Source organism: Asterias amurensis, chromosome 21 (genome assembly GCF_032118995.1).
Source record: "Asterias amurensis chromosome 21, ASM3211899v1".
Classification (NCBI taxonomy): Eukaryota; Metazoa; Echinodermata; class Asteroidea; order Forcipulatida; family Asteriidae; genus Asterias; species Asterias amurensis.
This window is the reverse complement of record NC_092668.1, coordinates 4,762,725-4,773,449: the sequence shown is the minus strand read 5'-3', so window position 1 is coordinate 4,773,449 and position 10,725 is coordinate 4,762,725. Positions and strand designations below refer to the sequence as shown.

The window sequence follows — 10,725 nt, the reverse complement described above, 5'->3', positions numbered from 1 at the left end:
AATTAAACATAACATTTCCTACAAAAGGGGCACATTTACTATGCAATTATTCCCCTTTAAGTGTAAACTACTAAAAGCAACTAATTAAACAACCCTGTATCTTTTTAGAAGGAGAGTAAACAAGCCTTTACTGCCGTTTGAGTTGCCATTCTAAAAGGTGGGTAATTGTTGTATCTTTATTTCCCCTGGGCTAAAGGTATAAGCTTTACCTCTCATCCTCGCATTGCTATTAATGCACGGTTTTGTTTGTCCATGACGGAAGGGTAATACGTTGGTTTGTCTTAGAGCCAAAGCTATAAATAAATATGCCTTCTATAAGAAGTAAGAATTGATGTGCCGTGGTCCCGTTGATTTTGCGATCGTTCAATGACACGGTTTTTAATCTACAGTCTCTCGCCTTCAGACGGGTCCGCCGACCAAAGGGTGAAACACCTAAGACCAGTCAAGAATTCACTCCAAGTTCAGATTATGGTTTATGGTTTATGAATGGTTTGGTTTATTTAAACACATTCAAAACTTTGCGGTCCAACGACTGAAGACTGAATTGCATTTTAAATAACTTAGAATTTAAAAAGACATTGAATTAAATCCGTGAAACCAACATGTTTTTGAGATCACCGAGAACCCAGAGCGAATTGTCCACACTCCAAGTAGGAGGGATTTAGAGGTTTGACAAATCCATTTATAGAATTTAAAGTTGAATCTTTAAGTGCTTACGACTTTTATAAATCTTTAAAAAAAAACAGGAGCTGTCCCTAATTTCAATCATTTGGATGAAGCTTTTAATCGCTCCCCCTTAATAGAGTGCATGCATACAGCGGGAAGAATAATCCCCATAGGGAAAAGACAATCTGATAACAGTTACTGCAGTCGCGTCTCAGATTCTCAATTTTAAAGCTTGTATCTTTTTAAATAACAACTCTAGGCCTATTTAAAAGTGGAAAAACATCCTTAATGCTTTATTATCTTGACCACTGCCACCACAGCTATTGTCATGGATATTATGCTGTTGAACGAAATACAATTTAATTTTCTCTTTTTTTTTTTTTTTTTTTTTTAAAGCGTACTGAGTGTTTTAATGCCAATATTATTTTCTGCATTAAAAGCAATTTGCAATGCTAATTTTAAGCTTTTCAAACATTTTAAGAAGTTATTTATTTAAACCAGAGCTTTGTTCAAGCCACAAAATAAACACAACTTAAACTGTTGCGGTTATAGCTAACATTTGATTTGGTAAGTAAAACAAATATCCTTATTTTGTTTTCAAATTATTCATTTTAAATCTAAGCCTTGCTAAGGAACACTAAGCCAAAAAATAAACGAACTTTTAATGGTAAAGCTCGCTTAGTGATTTTATAAACAAAAGATGACCCGGCCCGTTTAGTTAGTTGATAAAGCAAGGTCTTTAAACGTAACCGCAAAAGCTGTATAGCGCCCCCACTTGACTTCAACGCTCTAAACAAAGATTGAGGGCGCTGTTCAACAAACTTATTAGAACCTTGAGTAAGCAAAACGCACGAATTGTAAGGTTAAACTTCCAGATTAAAAGTCAACTTCTCATATTTATTTGTACATTTTTAATCCTTTCTTCAAAATGAAAGTCACTGTAACAACCTTGGCCGGCGATGTCTTCACACTGGATGTGAGTCCAGAGTTAGAGTTGGTAAATTTCAAGGCTTTGTGTGAGTTCGAGTGTGGGGTTTCGAGTGAACAGTGTTTGGTCCATCATGAAGGTCGGTTACTGCAAGATCCACAGAAGACGCTGGGTGGTTTCGGAGTGAAAGACGGCGACATGTTGCTCCTGCAACAGCGGTCTACTGCTCCTCCGCAAGCACAACAAAGTTAGAAAATAATTAGGATAACTTTCCGTATGGCGCCACCACTTTTTCACACATTTTTACAAAAAGGGATATCTCATTGAGGTAATTCAGATCAGATGAGATACTATAATTATTTCATATCGAATGAATAATAAGTGGTGGCGCCATACGGAAACTTTCCCAATAATTACTTAATTCAGTCATTTTATTATGCCTTCTAAAGTCCTTGTTCCAATGATGTACTTTCACTTTTTCAGACCTAGTTTTATCATTCATAAAAAAAAAATGCATGTTTATTTGTTTTTGCATTTTGTCAACAAATGTCATCAATGTGACGAGCATATGACGAGAGGCTCTCTGATGAGTAGTGAGTGAGTCACTTGTCAGTGTCACACATCACACGCTCGGCTGACAGTGACATGTCTAAGGGCTGATGACTCAGACCGACTTCATCCACAAAACAAGACACAGACCTTGCCCCATTCAAAAGTGTTTACAACTGTTTACCTGGGCTGTTACCTTTTTCTTTTCTTTTTTGTAAACTTAAAATTATTTTGGAAAGGTTTCACTTTAGTATCCATAATCCAGTGCCAGCACTTAATTTCCATTTAAAAAAGAAATAGATAAATAGTAAACTTCTCACCTGTATCTCACCTGTAGAGGGCCAACTAGCTGTTGCCGACAAGCTGGCCGTGGGGTAAAGAGCCATATAGCCTGTGTTATACCCCATTTCACCTAGGGCTAGGACTTTGTCCAGTTGGATTTTGAGGCGGAGAACTGTACCTGCTGCCAAAACTCTTTCTTGTGAGTGTTGGCTCTGAGAAGAGCTGTTTCAAACAGTACACTCTGCTCGTCTTCAGGCACAACAACAATGTTTCTCTTTGCTTTTAAAAGCTGTTAAGCATTAGGCCCAGGAGAACAACCTATAATTTAAGACAGTTATCCCTCATAGATTCCAAATCCCACCAAATCTTCAAAAGCAATTACAGTCACAACTGAAACAACAACAAAAACCTGAATTAGACGACACTCACCTGACCTCCTTGTCAAGCTCCCCCGCTGAAGTTTCAGGAGGATAACTACCAAGTACCAAAGTTCTATTACTAACTTTCAAGATTTATTTTGATAATCTTTGTAGGAGGAGCTCCAAGTATGCTGAATATGGACTTCAGTCAAATCCAGATACCGGGAGCGGCCGGACCTTCCGCGGTGTCCCAAAGACCGACGGTGCCTTCAAGCGAGCAGCAGCAACGAGTGCCTCCAGTACCGGTCAATGAGAACGATCCAGCTCATCTTAGACAAATGTTCCTTAATGATCCACATCAGCTTTCACTTCTCAAGGAACGCAATCGTCCTCTCGCTGATGCACTCTTAAGCGGGGACCTTGGTAAGAAATCTCGACTGGAAAGTCATTTAAATAATTAATACTGTCTGTGAGTCCAAGGACTCAAAAAGCTTGTTTCAATAAAGGCCGGCCCTTTCACACTTACCGCTTTCCTACCTTGGCAAATGAGCATACCCCATTGAGTAGCCACGCTTGCTCTGGAGTAGGGTAAGCGGTAAAACCCGTGGGGTGTTCTTGAAACGTGCAATCGTGTGAAAGGCACACAGTGTAAAAATGCCCTGGGTAAACGTGGGGTAAAACAAATCCTTGTGTGTGTATAAGGGGAGAGCAAAATCAATTAAAACCTTGCAGAGGGCACCACAGCAAAAGCACAGTGCACCAGGCCGATAAGCCTTTTTGAGGTATGGAGGACGTTATAGGAGTGTGCTGTTTGGTTTGGATGCATTCACACAAATTTACCAAAACCTTATAGTCAGTGCTGTTTATATTGTTGTAGCATTGTTGCTGTGGTGCTGTGGTTTGTTTCAAGGCCTGCAAGAGAACTTGTGTAGCACTTCACACAGCAGTCCCGAAGCGCTTTACACAATTGATGAGTGGCTATAGTGGCCATTAAGCGGTGGCCATGACTTAGTGAGTGATGTATGGGACTAGTTGAGAGGTAGAGCTGGAACGCATGGTACGATGTGGTACACATGGATGAAGGAGTTTCTTGAAGATAATGAGGTGCTGATTGGGTGAGAGATTTGTAAGTCAGCAGGAGTAGTTTGAATTCTGTTTTTGCTTAAGTGAGATACAACATTTTTGAACTGTCGTGATGATAAATTCCCCTCTTGACTAATTTTTTTTTTCTTTCTGTCAGGTAAATTTGCTGAAGTGCTAGATAAACAGAGGAGGGAAAGAGTTGAGAAAGAATTGATGCAGATACGAATGATGAACGCTAATCCATTTGATGCAAGCGCACAACAACAGATAGAAGAGACCATCAGGTAAGAGTCTACACTTTCTCAACTCTCATGGGAGTATACGGCCCTGAGCTGCCCTGTGGTGCCAGTGGATTTTCTTACACAATATCATACACAATATCAACCTCTACCAATGGGTGAAGAGAAGCAATTAAAGTAAAGCATCTTGCTCAAGAACACAAGTGCCATGACCGGGATTCGAACCCACCCTCCAATGACTTAAATAGCCAATAAAGGAGGATCTCAATATTTCAACTATTACCTTTTTTGTGGCCAAATAGACATCGTAGTTACCGGTTAATAACCATTTTACTCTCAAAATTTGCATTTAGTAATAAATAACTCGAGTCAAAAATGCACTCGGTCGCGCGGCTTTTTCAGCCGAGAGTCAAAAACGGCTTATCTATTATAATAACCCCTTGACGCCAGTGACGATTTTCCCCTTATTGGGTTTGAACACAGTTCTCCAGCTTTGGCAAACTGAGGGCGCTATTTTCCACATCAAATAGCCCCCACTGACGTCACGATTCCTTTGACGCGCGGGTTTGTTTGACACCACGTTTTTCAGAAATTTTGCTTGGAGCGTTCTGTAGAAAAACCCAGTTTTACCATGTTTTAACGTGAGGTCAGAGACTCGTTATTTTTTTTTAATGTTTCCTAGGGACTGCAGCTATTAGAAAACCGTAATATTTATATATTTGAGATCATCCTTTATTGGCTGTTTAAACACTTGAATGTTCGCTCTTAACCACTCGGCAGTGACACCCTATGTCTATGTTGTTTTAACATTTGATCTGATTTCTTGGTAATATTTAGATTGAAGAACGTCGATGCGAACATGGAGACAGCGATGGAGCATTCTCCCGAGAGCTTTGGGCAGGTCCTGATGTTGTACATCGACTGTAAAGTTAACTTTCATCCAGTCAAAGCATTCGTTGATTCTGGTGAGTCATTATTTTCCAATCATTGCATCCTTCTCAAAATGTTCGTTTTCTGTCCGATCTCATCTTCCTTTTAAAAGATCTTTAAAAAACACTATTCCTAGATTTTCAACCATGTTTCACAGAAGTGTCTATTTCAAACGCGTAGTCAAAGTTTAGTAAGAGATAAAGCTTGTATCAAAATGCCTGCAGTGGCCGAATTATTAATATTAGAATAATAATAACAATTAACAGTTTTTTATAGAGTGCAGAATTACAGTGAAGTCTCAAGAGCACTTTTGGAAAGTCATGAGTGAAAAACCAAGACTGTTGAATACAAAAATTACGGAAAATTACGGATAATGAATGGAAAAAACACCCTTCTTGCACAACTTTGTGAGCTTTTAAATGCATAACAAAAGGCTTGAGTTGAGTAAGATATTACCTCTTTCTCAAAAACTATGTAACTTCAGAGGGAGCTGTTTCTCACTATGTTTTATACTATCAACAGCTCTCCATTGCTCGTTACTAAGTAAGTTTTTATGCTATAACTACCAATAGTGTCCAGTGCCTTTAAAGAGAGATAAAATGTCCTCTAATATAATTTTTGTTCCTTTTCCAAACAGGTGCTCAGATGACGATTATGAGCCAGGCATGTGCGGAGCGTTGTAACATTATGCGTCTAGTCGACAAGAGGTGGGCTGGCGTAGCCAAAGGCGTCGGCACACAAAAAATCATTGGCAGAGTTCATTTAGGTAAGTTCTTTTAACTCAAAATTGTTGAATTATCTTCAACATCTACATGTAGTAGATGATGGGTTTTAGGTAGTGGTTTGGTGTCCAGAATTACAGAATTCACCATTCATTTGTTTGGGTACTAGCTCTTAAATCCTCAATAAGGTTTTTCGCGATTCAGAACCGCAATGCGTTGTGGGTAAGCAGATGGGGCAGTTTGCCAAGCGGTGTACATGTACAGTGTATGTTGTCATGCACGGCTCGTGCACGCATCGCCTATTGTGTGGGTTCAACAGTGCCCTCTCTTGATATTTTGCTATTCGCGATAAACCTTATTTATCCTCTACAATTCTTCGCTCTAGAACCTTGTTGACTTATTGACGATTGTGTGCCATCCAATGCGGTCCTCCACTAATCTCTGCGAGACACTGAATGTCGGGCTTGTCTCCTCCTGCATGTTGTCTTTCTTTCCATCATTTCCTTTGTCTTCCTTGTTTCTTTTTCCCAGGGACTGTGCCTTGTAATTATGGTCTTTTAACGGTCCTGTTGATCGTGTGATGTGATCATACCACCTCAAGTTAAAAACAAAATTTGATTTATTTATTAGGTCAAATCCAGATTGGGCCAGCTTTCTTGCAGTCGTCGTTTGCAATCTTGGAAGATCAACCGATGGATATGCTTCTTGGGCTGGACATGCTCAAGCGTCATCAGGTAAAACAATTTCTGGTGTTGTGAGAGTACTACGCATCAAGACTAGGGCTAAATATTACACAAGCACTCAAAATATTACATAAGACTTATCTTAAAGGGAAGGTATAAGTTTGGTAATCACTATAAAAGTTAATTGCATTCAAGTCTTACTTGGTAACAAGTACAGAAGCTTTCAATTGTATAAAGCTCTTTAAGAATCATCTCATTTCGGAGTAATGTACTTATGGAAAAATAGATTCAGTTTTTATCCAAGGTAATTTGAAAATGAGAAATGTTTCTGTCAGAAACATTTATTAGATTGTGCATTCCAGTTGCGGATTATTCCTCTAGGTGGACATAACCGCTCTGGATTTACAGCAATATCTTAAAAACACTACGACCTTTAAAATGAAATTTTCACATGTTAGTTTTGTTGTATATGTCTACATTTGCAATTTAAAACAATGGAAAGGTTTTTTTAAAAAAAAGTATACGCTCCATTTAAGGGAAGCCATAATTTGTTTTATTAGCAATTTGTTCATCTCATGTCTCTTTCCTCGTTTCAGTGTTGCATAGACCTCAAGAATAATTTATTACGAATCGGGACCACGGGTACCGAGACAGCCTTTCTAGGAGAGGCCGATGTCCCGATATGCGCTCGATTGAATCGCACTGAGTCAATGGAACATACAGCATTGGAATCGGAGGATAAACAGCTAGCTGAAGCATTACAACGATCCTCACAAGATACTGCAGGTTGGTTTCCTTGTGGTCAAGTTCATTTTAGAATGGGGGGCAGTGGGTAGGGATCCATACCTTCTTTATATTGTGAAATATGGAATTAACAACGGGGCTCATTTTTTTAAAGCTGCTTAAAGGCATTGGACACTATTGGTAATTCTCAAAGACCAGTCTTCTCACTTGGTGTATCCCAACATATGCGAAACCTGTGAAAATTTGAACTCAGTTGGTCGTCGAAGGTGCAAGATGTGTCGAAGTTGTGTGCTTTCAGATGCTTGATTAAGGGACCTGAAAATGTAATTCTGAGGTCTCAAAATCAAATTCGTGGAACTGCATTTCTTCAGAGGGAGCCGTTTCTCACAATGTTTTATACTATCAACAGCTCTCCATTGCTCGTTACCAAGTGAGTTTTTATGCAAACAATTATTTTGTGTAATTACCAATAGTGTCCACTGCCTTGAAGCTGTTTAGCTGAAAAATGTTGCTTAAAAAGTTTCTGCTGAGCAAAAAAAAAGTAGGGTACCAGTCACCTACTGTACATGTGAGATGGCATTTGGCCGGTAGTCTTATTCTGGTAAGCATATTTTTTTTGTGCTGAGCTGCTTTTGGTGCTTCAGCAGCTCAAAACAAATTGGGGCAAAAAGAGCAAGGAAGATACTCCACACTTCTGTATTTCTTTATCCTCCTCCATGAAGGGGATTCCCCCAAAATATATTTTTGTGCCCCCCCCCCCCCCCGCCCCATCTCTCTTCTGGAAGGCTTCTCGCACCAAAATCTTTTAAAAGCTGAATGTCCGTTTTTTTAGTTTTTTTTAGATGAACTTCCTGTCAAGGGAACTCGGCAAACTCACACAAGGGGATATAAAAGCCAAGTTGGCTACAGCCAAACTCTCTCATACAAACATTGGCTTAACGTCTATATGATTATGAATTGCATAAAACAATACTGTTTTACTAGACAAAAAAACAGTACTTATTCTAGTCATTGTGAAATCAGCAGTTAAATTGGGGGGGATTCGAACCCGCAACATTGTAATTGCAAGTCCTGCAGTCCAACTGCTGGACCACAGTGAAATGATGTTGCTTACATTTGACAGTAGAAATTATTTTGATTCGAACTGCCTCTAGCTACCGTGCAATCTCGGTGTTTTAGTTGGTATGACACTGCTCTAGAATTGCAAAGGTTGTAGGTTCGAATCCCACCCGGGTAATATGCCTGTGATTTTTTTTCTCCACTGAACTCGGGTAAGTACTGAGTATACAGTGCGGACACACGTTGGTGTATATGGTTAATAACCAAATTGAACATTCGCAGAGATTCTTACTAGTGTTGTTATTTTTTATTTTTTTTAACAGGACCAAGCGGTTCAACAGTGGCTTCTAACCCATCACAACAATCTAGTTTTCCAGAGGCAACGATAAGCGAGCTTGTAGCAATGGGATTCCAACGTGATGATGTCATAACGGAGCTTCAACGACACAACGGGGACAAGCAAACGGCGATAGCGTCACTCTTTGCAAAGAATTTCAAAATTCCTGGACAGAAATAACGACAATTGAAACAAGGAAGCCTTGTTTCCATTCCTTTCTCAGGATGGTTTAGTGGCGCATTAAGGGACCTTGTCAAAATTAGTCTAGGACAACCAGCGGATATGTATCGTCCAGGACAAGGTTTTTTACTTGCTGTTAATTCACCTTGTTTGAAATTAGGTGTCGGGAGAAGTTCACAGTGCCTGGGGTTGCATTTGTTTTCAAACAGCAGACTTAGATTGTTATCTACTGGAAAACAAGTCTTTATACATCATAAACAAAAGTAATAATAACCAACTTTTATATATAGCGCTTTTCACACCCCAAAGGGCCTCTCAAAGCACTTCCAATATTTCACTGGGCCTTAAATCATTCTTAAAACCATCTCAGCTCCCTGGGAGTTAACAACCTGTGCAACAAATATGAGCTACTCTGCTAAATCATTCACAAGAACCATCTCTTCCCTCACAGGTACATGTACCCCTGAGTGAAGAGAAGCATGTAGTTAAGTGTCTTGCTCTGGAACACAAGTGTCGCGACTCCCGAACCCACACTCTGCTGAACAGAATCACAAGAGCTCGAGTTCGATGCTCTTATCCGCTTCTAAATAAAGCCTATGACACCCTACATGGCTCAGTATAATCAACTCCTCTACACTACACATCTTCGTTAAATAGAATGACCTCCTAAACTTTCCAGATCACTGCAAGTTTGTTGGTACTACGTTTCATCAGCCAGTCAAACGGCAGTGTGCTCAATGGGTTACATTGGCGTTGGGGCTTGTCTTTGAGAACTGTGTGCCTTTCAGCGAGTAAAACCATAGAAGAAAAGTCTGACGAAAACCCAAACGAATTAATCGACTACCTGTCCCGGATTGATTTTGGCAAGACCCCTTAGCTTTGGCATGTTTGTGTTCAGATTCTTTATACTGTGAATCGTGCTTAAGAAAACTTGGGAAAATAGGGTCGTGATTTGTTCTACTAAAGTCAGAGCGTTTGTTTGAATTAGAAAAAAAAAGATAGTCCTGCTGGACCAGGTTATACCCACCTTATTTGCAGAATGTTTTTAAAAACAAAAGTGATGTCATGCTTATCCTCATAATGAACAAGTGTTTTGTACCGTTTGTGGAATTGTTCAAATACAACTTTTTAAATTAAAAAACATGTGCATGTGTACAGTGCATGTAGAAAAGGCATACATGTACATGTATTAGACTTTGACCTCATTTGATAACTTTGACTCACCTACACGTACTCTACTGTCTGACCAATTAATGTTTAATATTGTCCCAAGTGGTTTTGAATTCAAGGTAAACTTTGGCATCAAGGCCCAATTTCATAAAGCTGTTTTGCAGCAAAATGCTGCTCAACAAATTTCTTTGCTGATGTAAGAAACGAGTGGCAACTTTATAAACTTGTGGAATGTTGGCTGGTAATCTGTTTCTGAAAGCAGAATTTTTCCGTGTTTAGCAAGATTTTATGCCTTACAGGCTTTATGGTGATGGCAATTGGGCCCAGATTGGCTCAGTGGTTTCTTTCCCTGCCTTTCACCTCTGTGGTCCCTAGTTTGAATCCCACCTCAGACCGGAGCAAACTTACCGTACATTAGATGCGTATAGGGTTTTATCAGCGAGTAGGAGTGTGTAGGGTTTCTTCAACACTGTGTCTTATGGAGTAGGGTTGTAGGGTCTACAAAATGACAGGGGAATGAAAAAGCCTTTTTTTTCATTTAGGTACATAAGATGCGTGTTGGGTTATCAGTTCCAGCCTAATTGACCATGTGGTTCAGACTGATGGATACAAATTGCCAGCCTATAGTTTTCATGTCACATTTGTCGTTGCTTTTGCATCTGTACAATACAGGGTGCGTTCGTATAGCTTCCCTGGGTTGACCCCGGTGTGTGGCGGGTTTTTTCCCCTGTACAAGTGTGTGCAGATAATTGCCCACATTCGTCCTGGTAAAAAAAAAACGCTGCGCACCGGGG

The 10,725-nt window shown here is 39.7% G+C and overlaps 1 protein-coding gene across 1 annotated transcript; it reads left to right on the top strand.

Moving 5' to 3' along the window:
* The first annotated feature begins 1,493 nt into the window (after positions 1-1,493).
* On the top strand, positions 1,494-10,725 carry LOC139952784 (protein DDI1 homolog 2-like). The gene is made up of 8 exons (XM_071951999.1): positions 1,494-1,841; positions 2,959-3,207; positions 4,025-4,151; positions 4,944-5,071; positions 5,674-5,802; positions 6,389-6,492; positions 7,038-7,227; positions 8,568-10,725. The coding sequence occupies exons 1-8, from the start codon at positions 1,595-1,597 to the stop codon at positions 8,759-8,761; spliced, it is 1,368 nt and encodes a 455-aa protein (XP_071808100.1). The 5' UTR covers positions 1,494-1,594; the 3' UTR covers positions 8,762-10,725.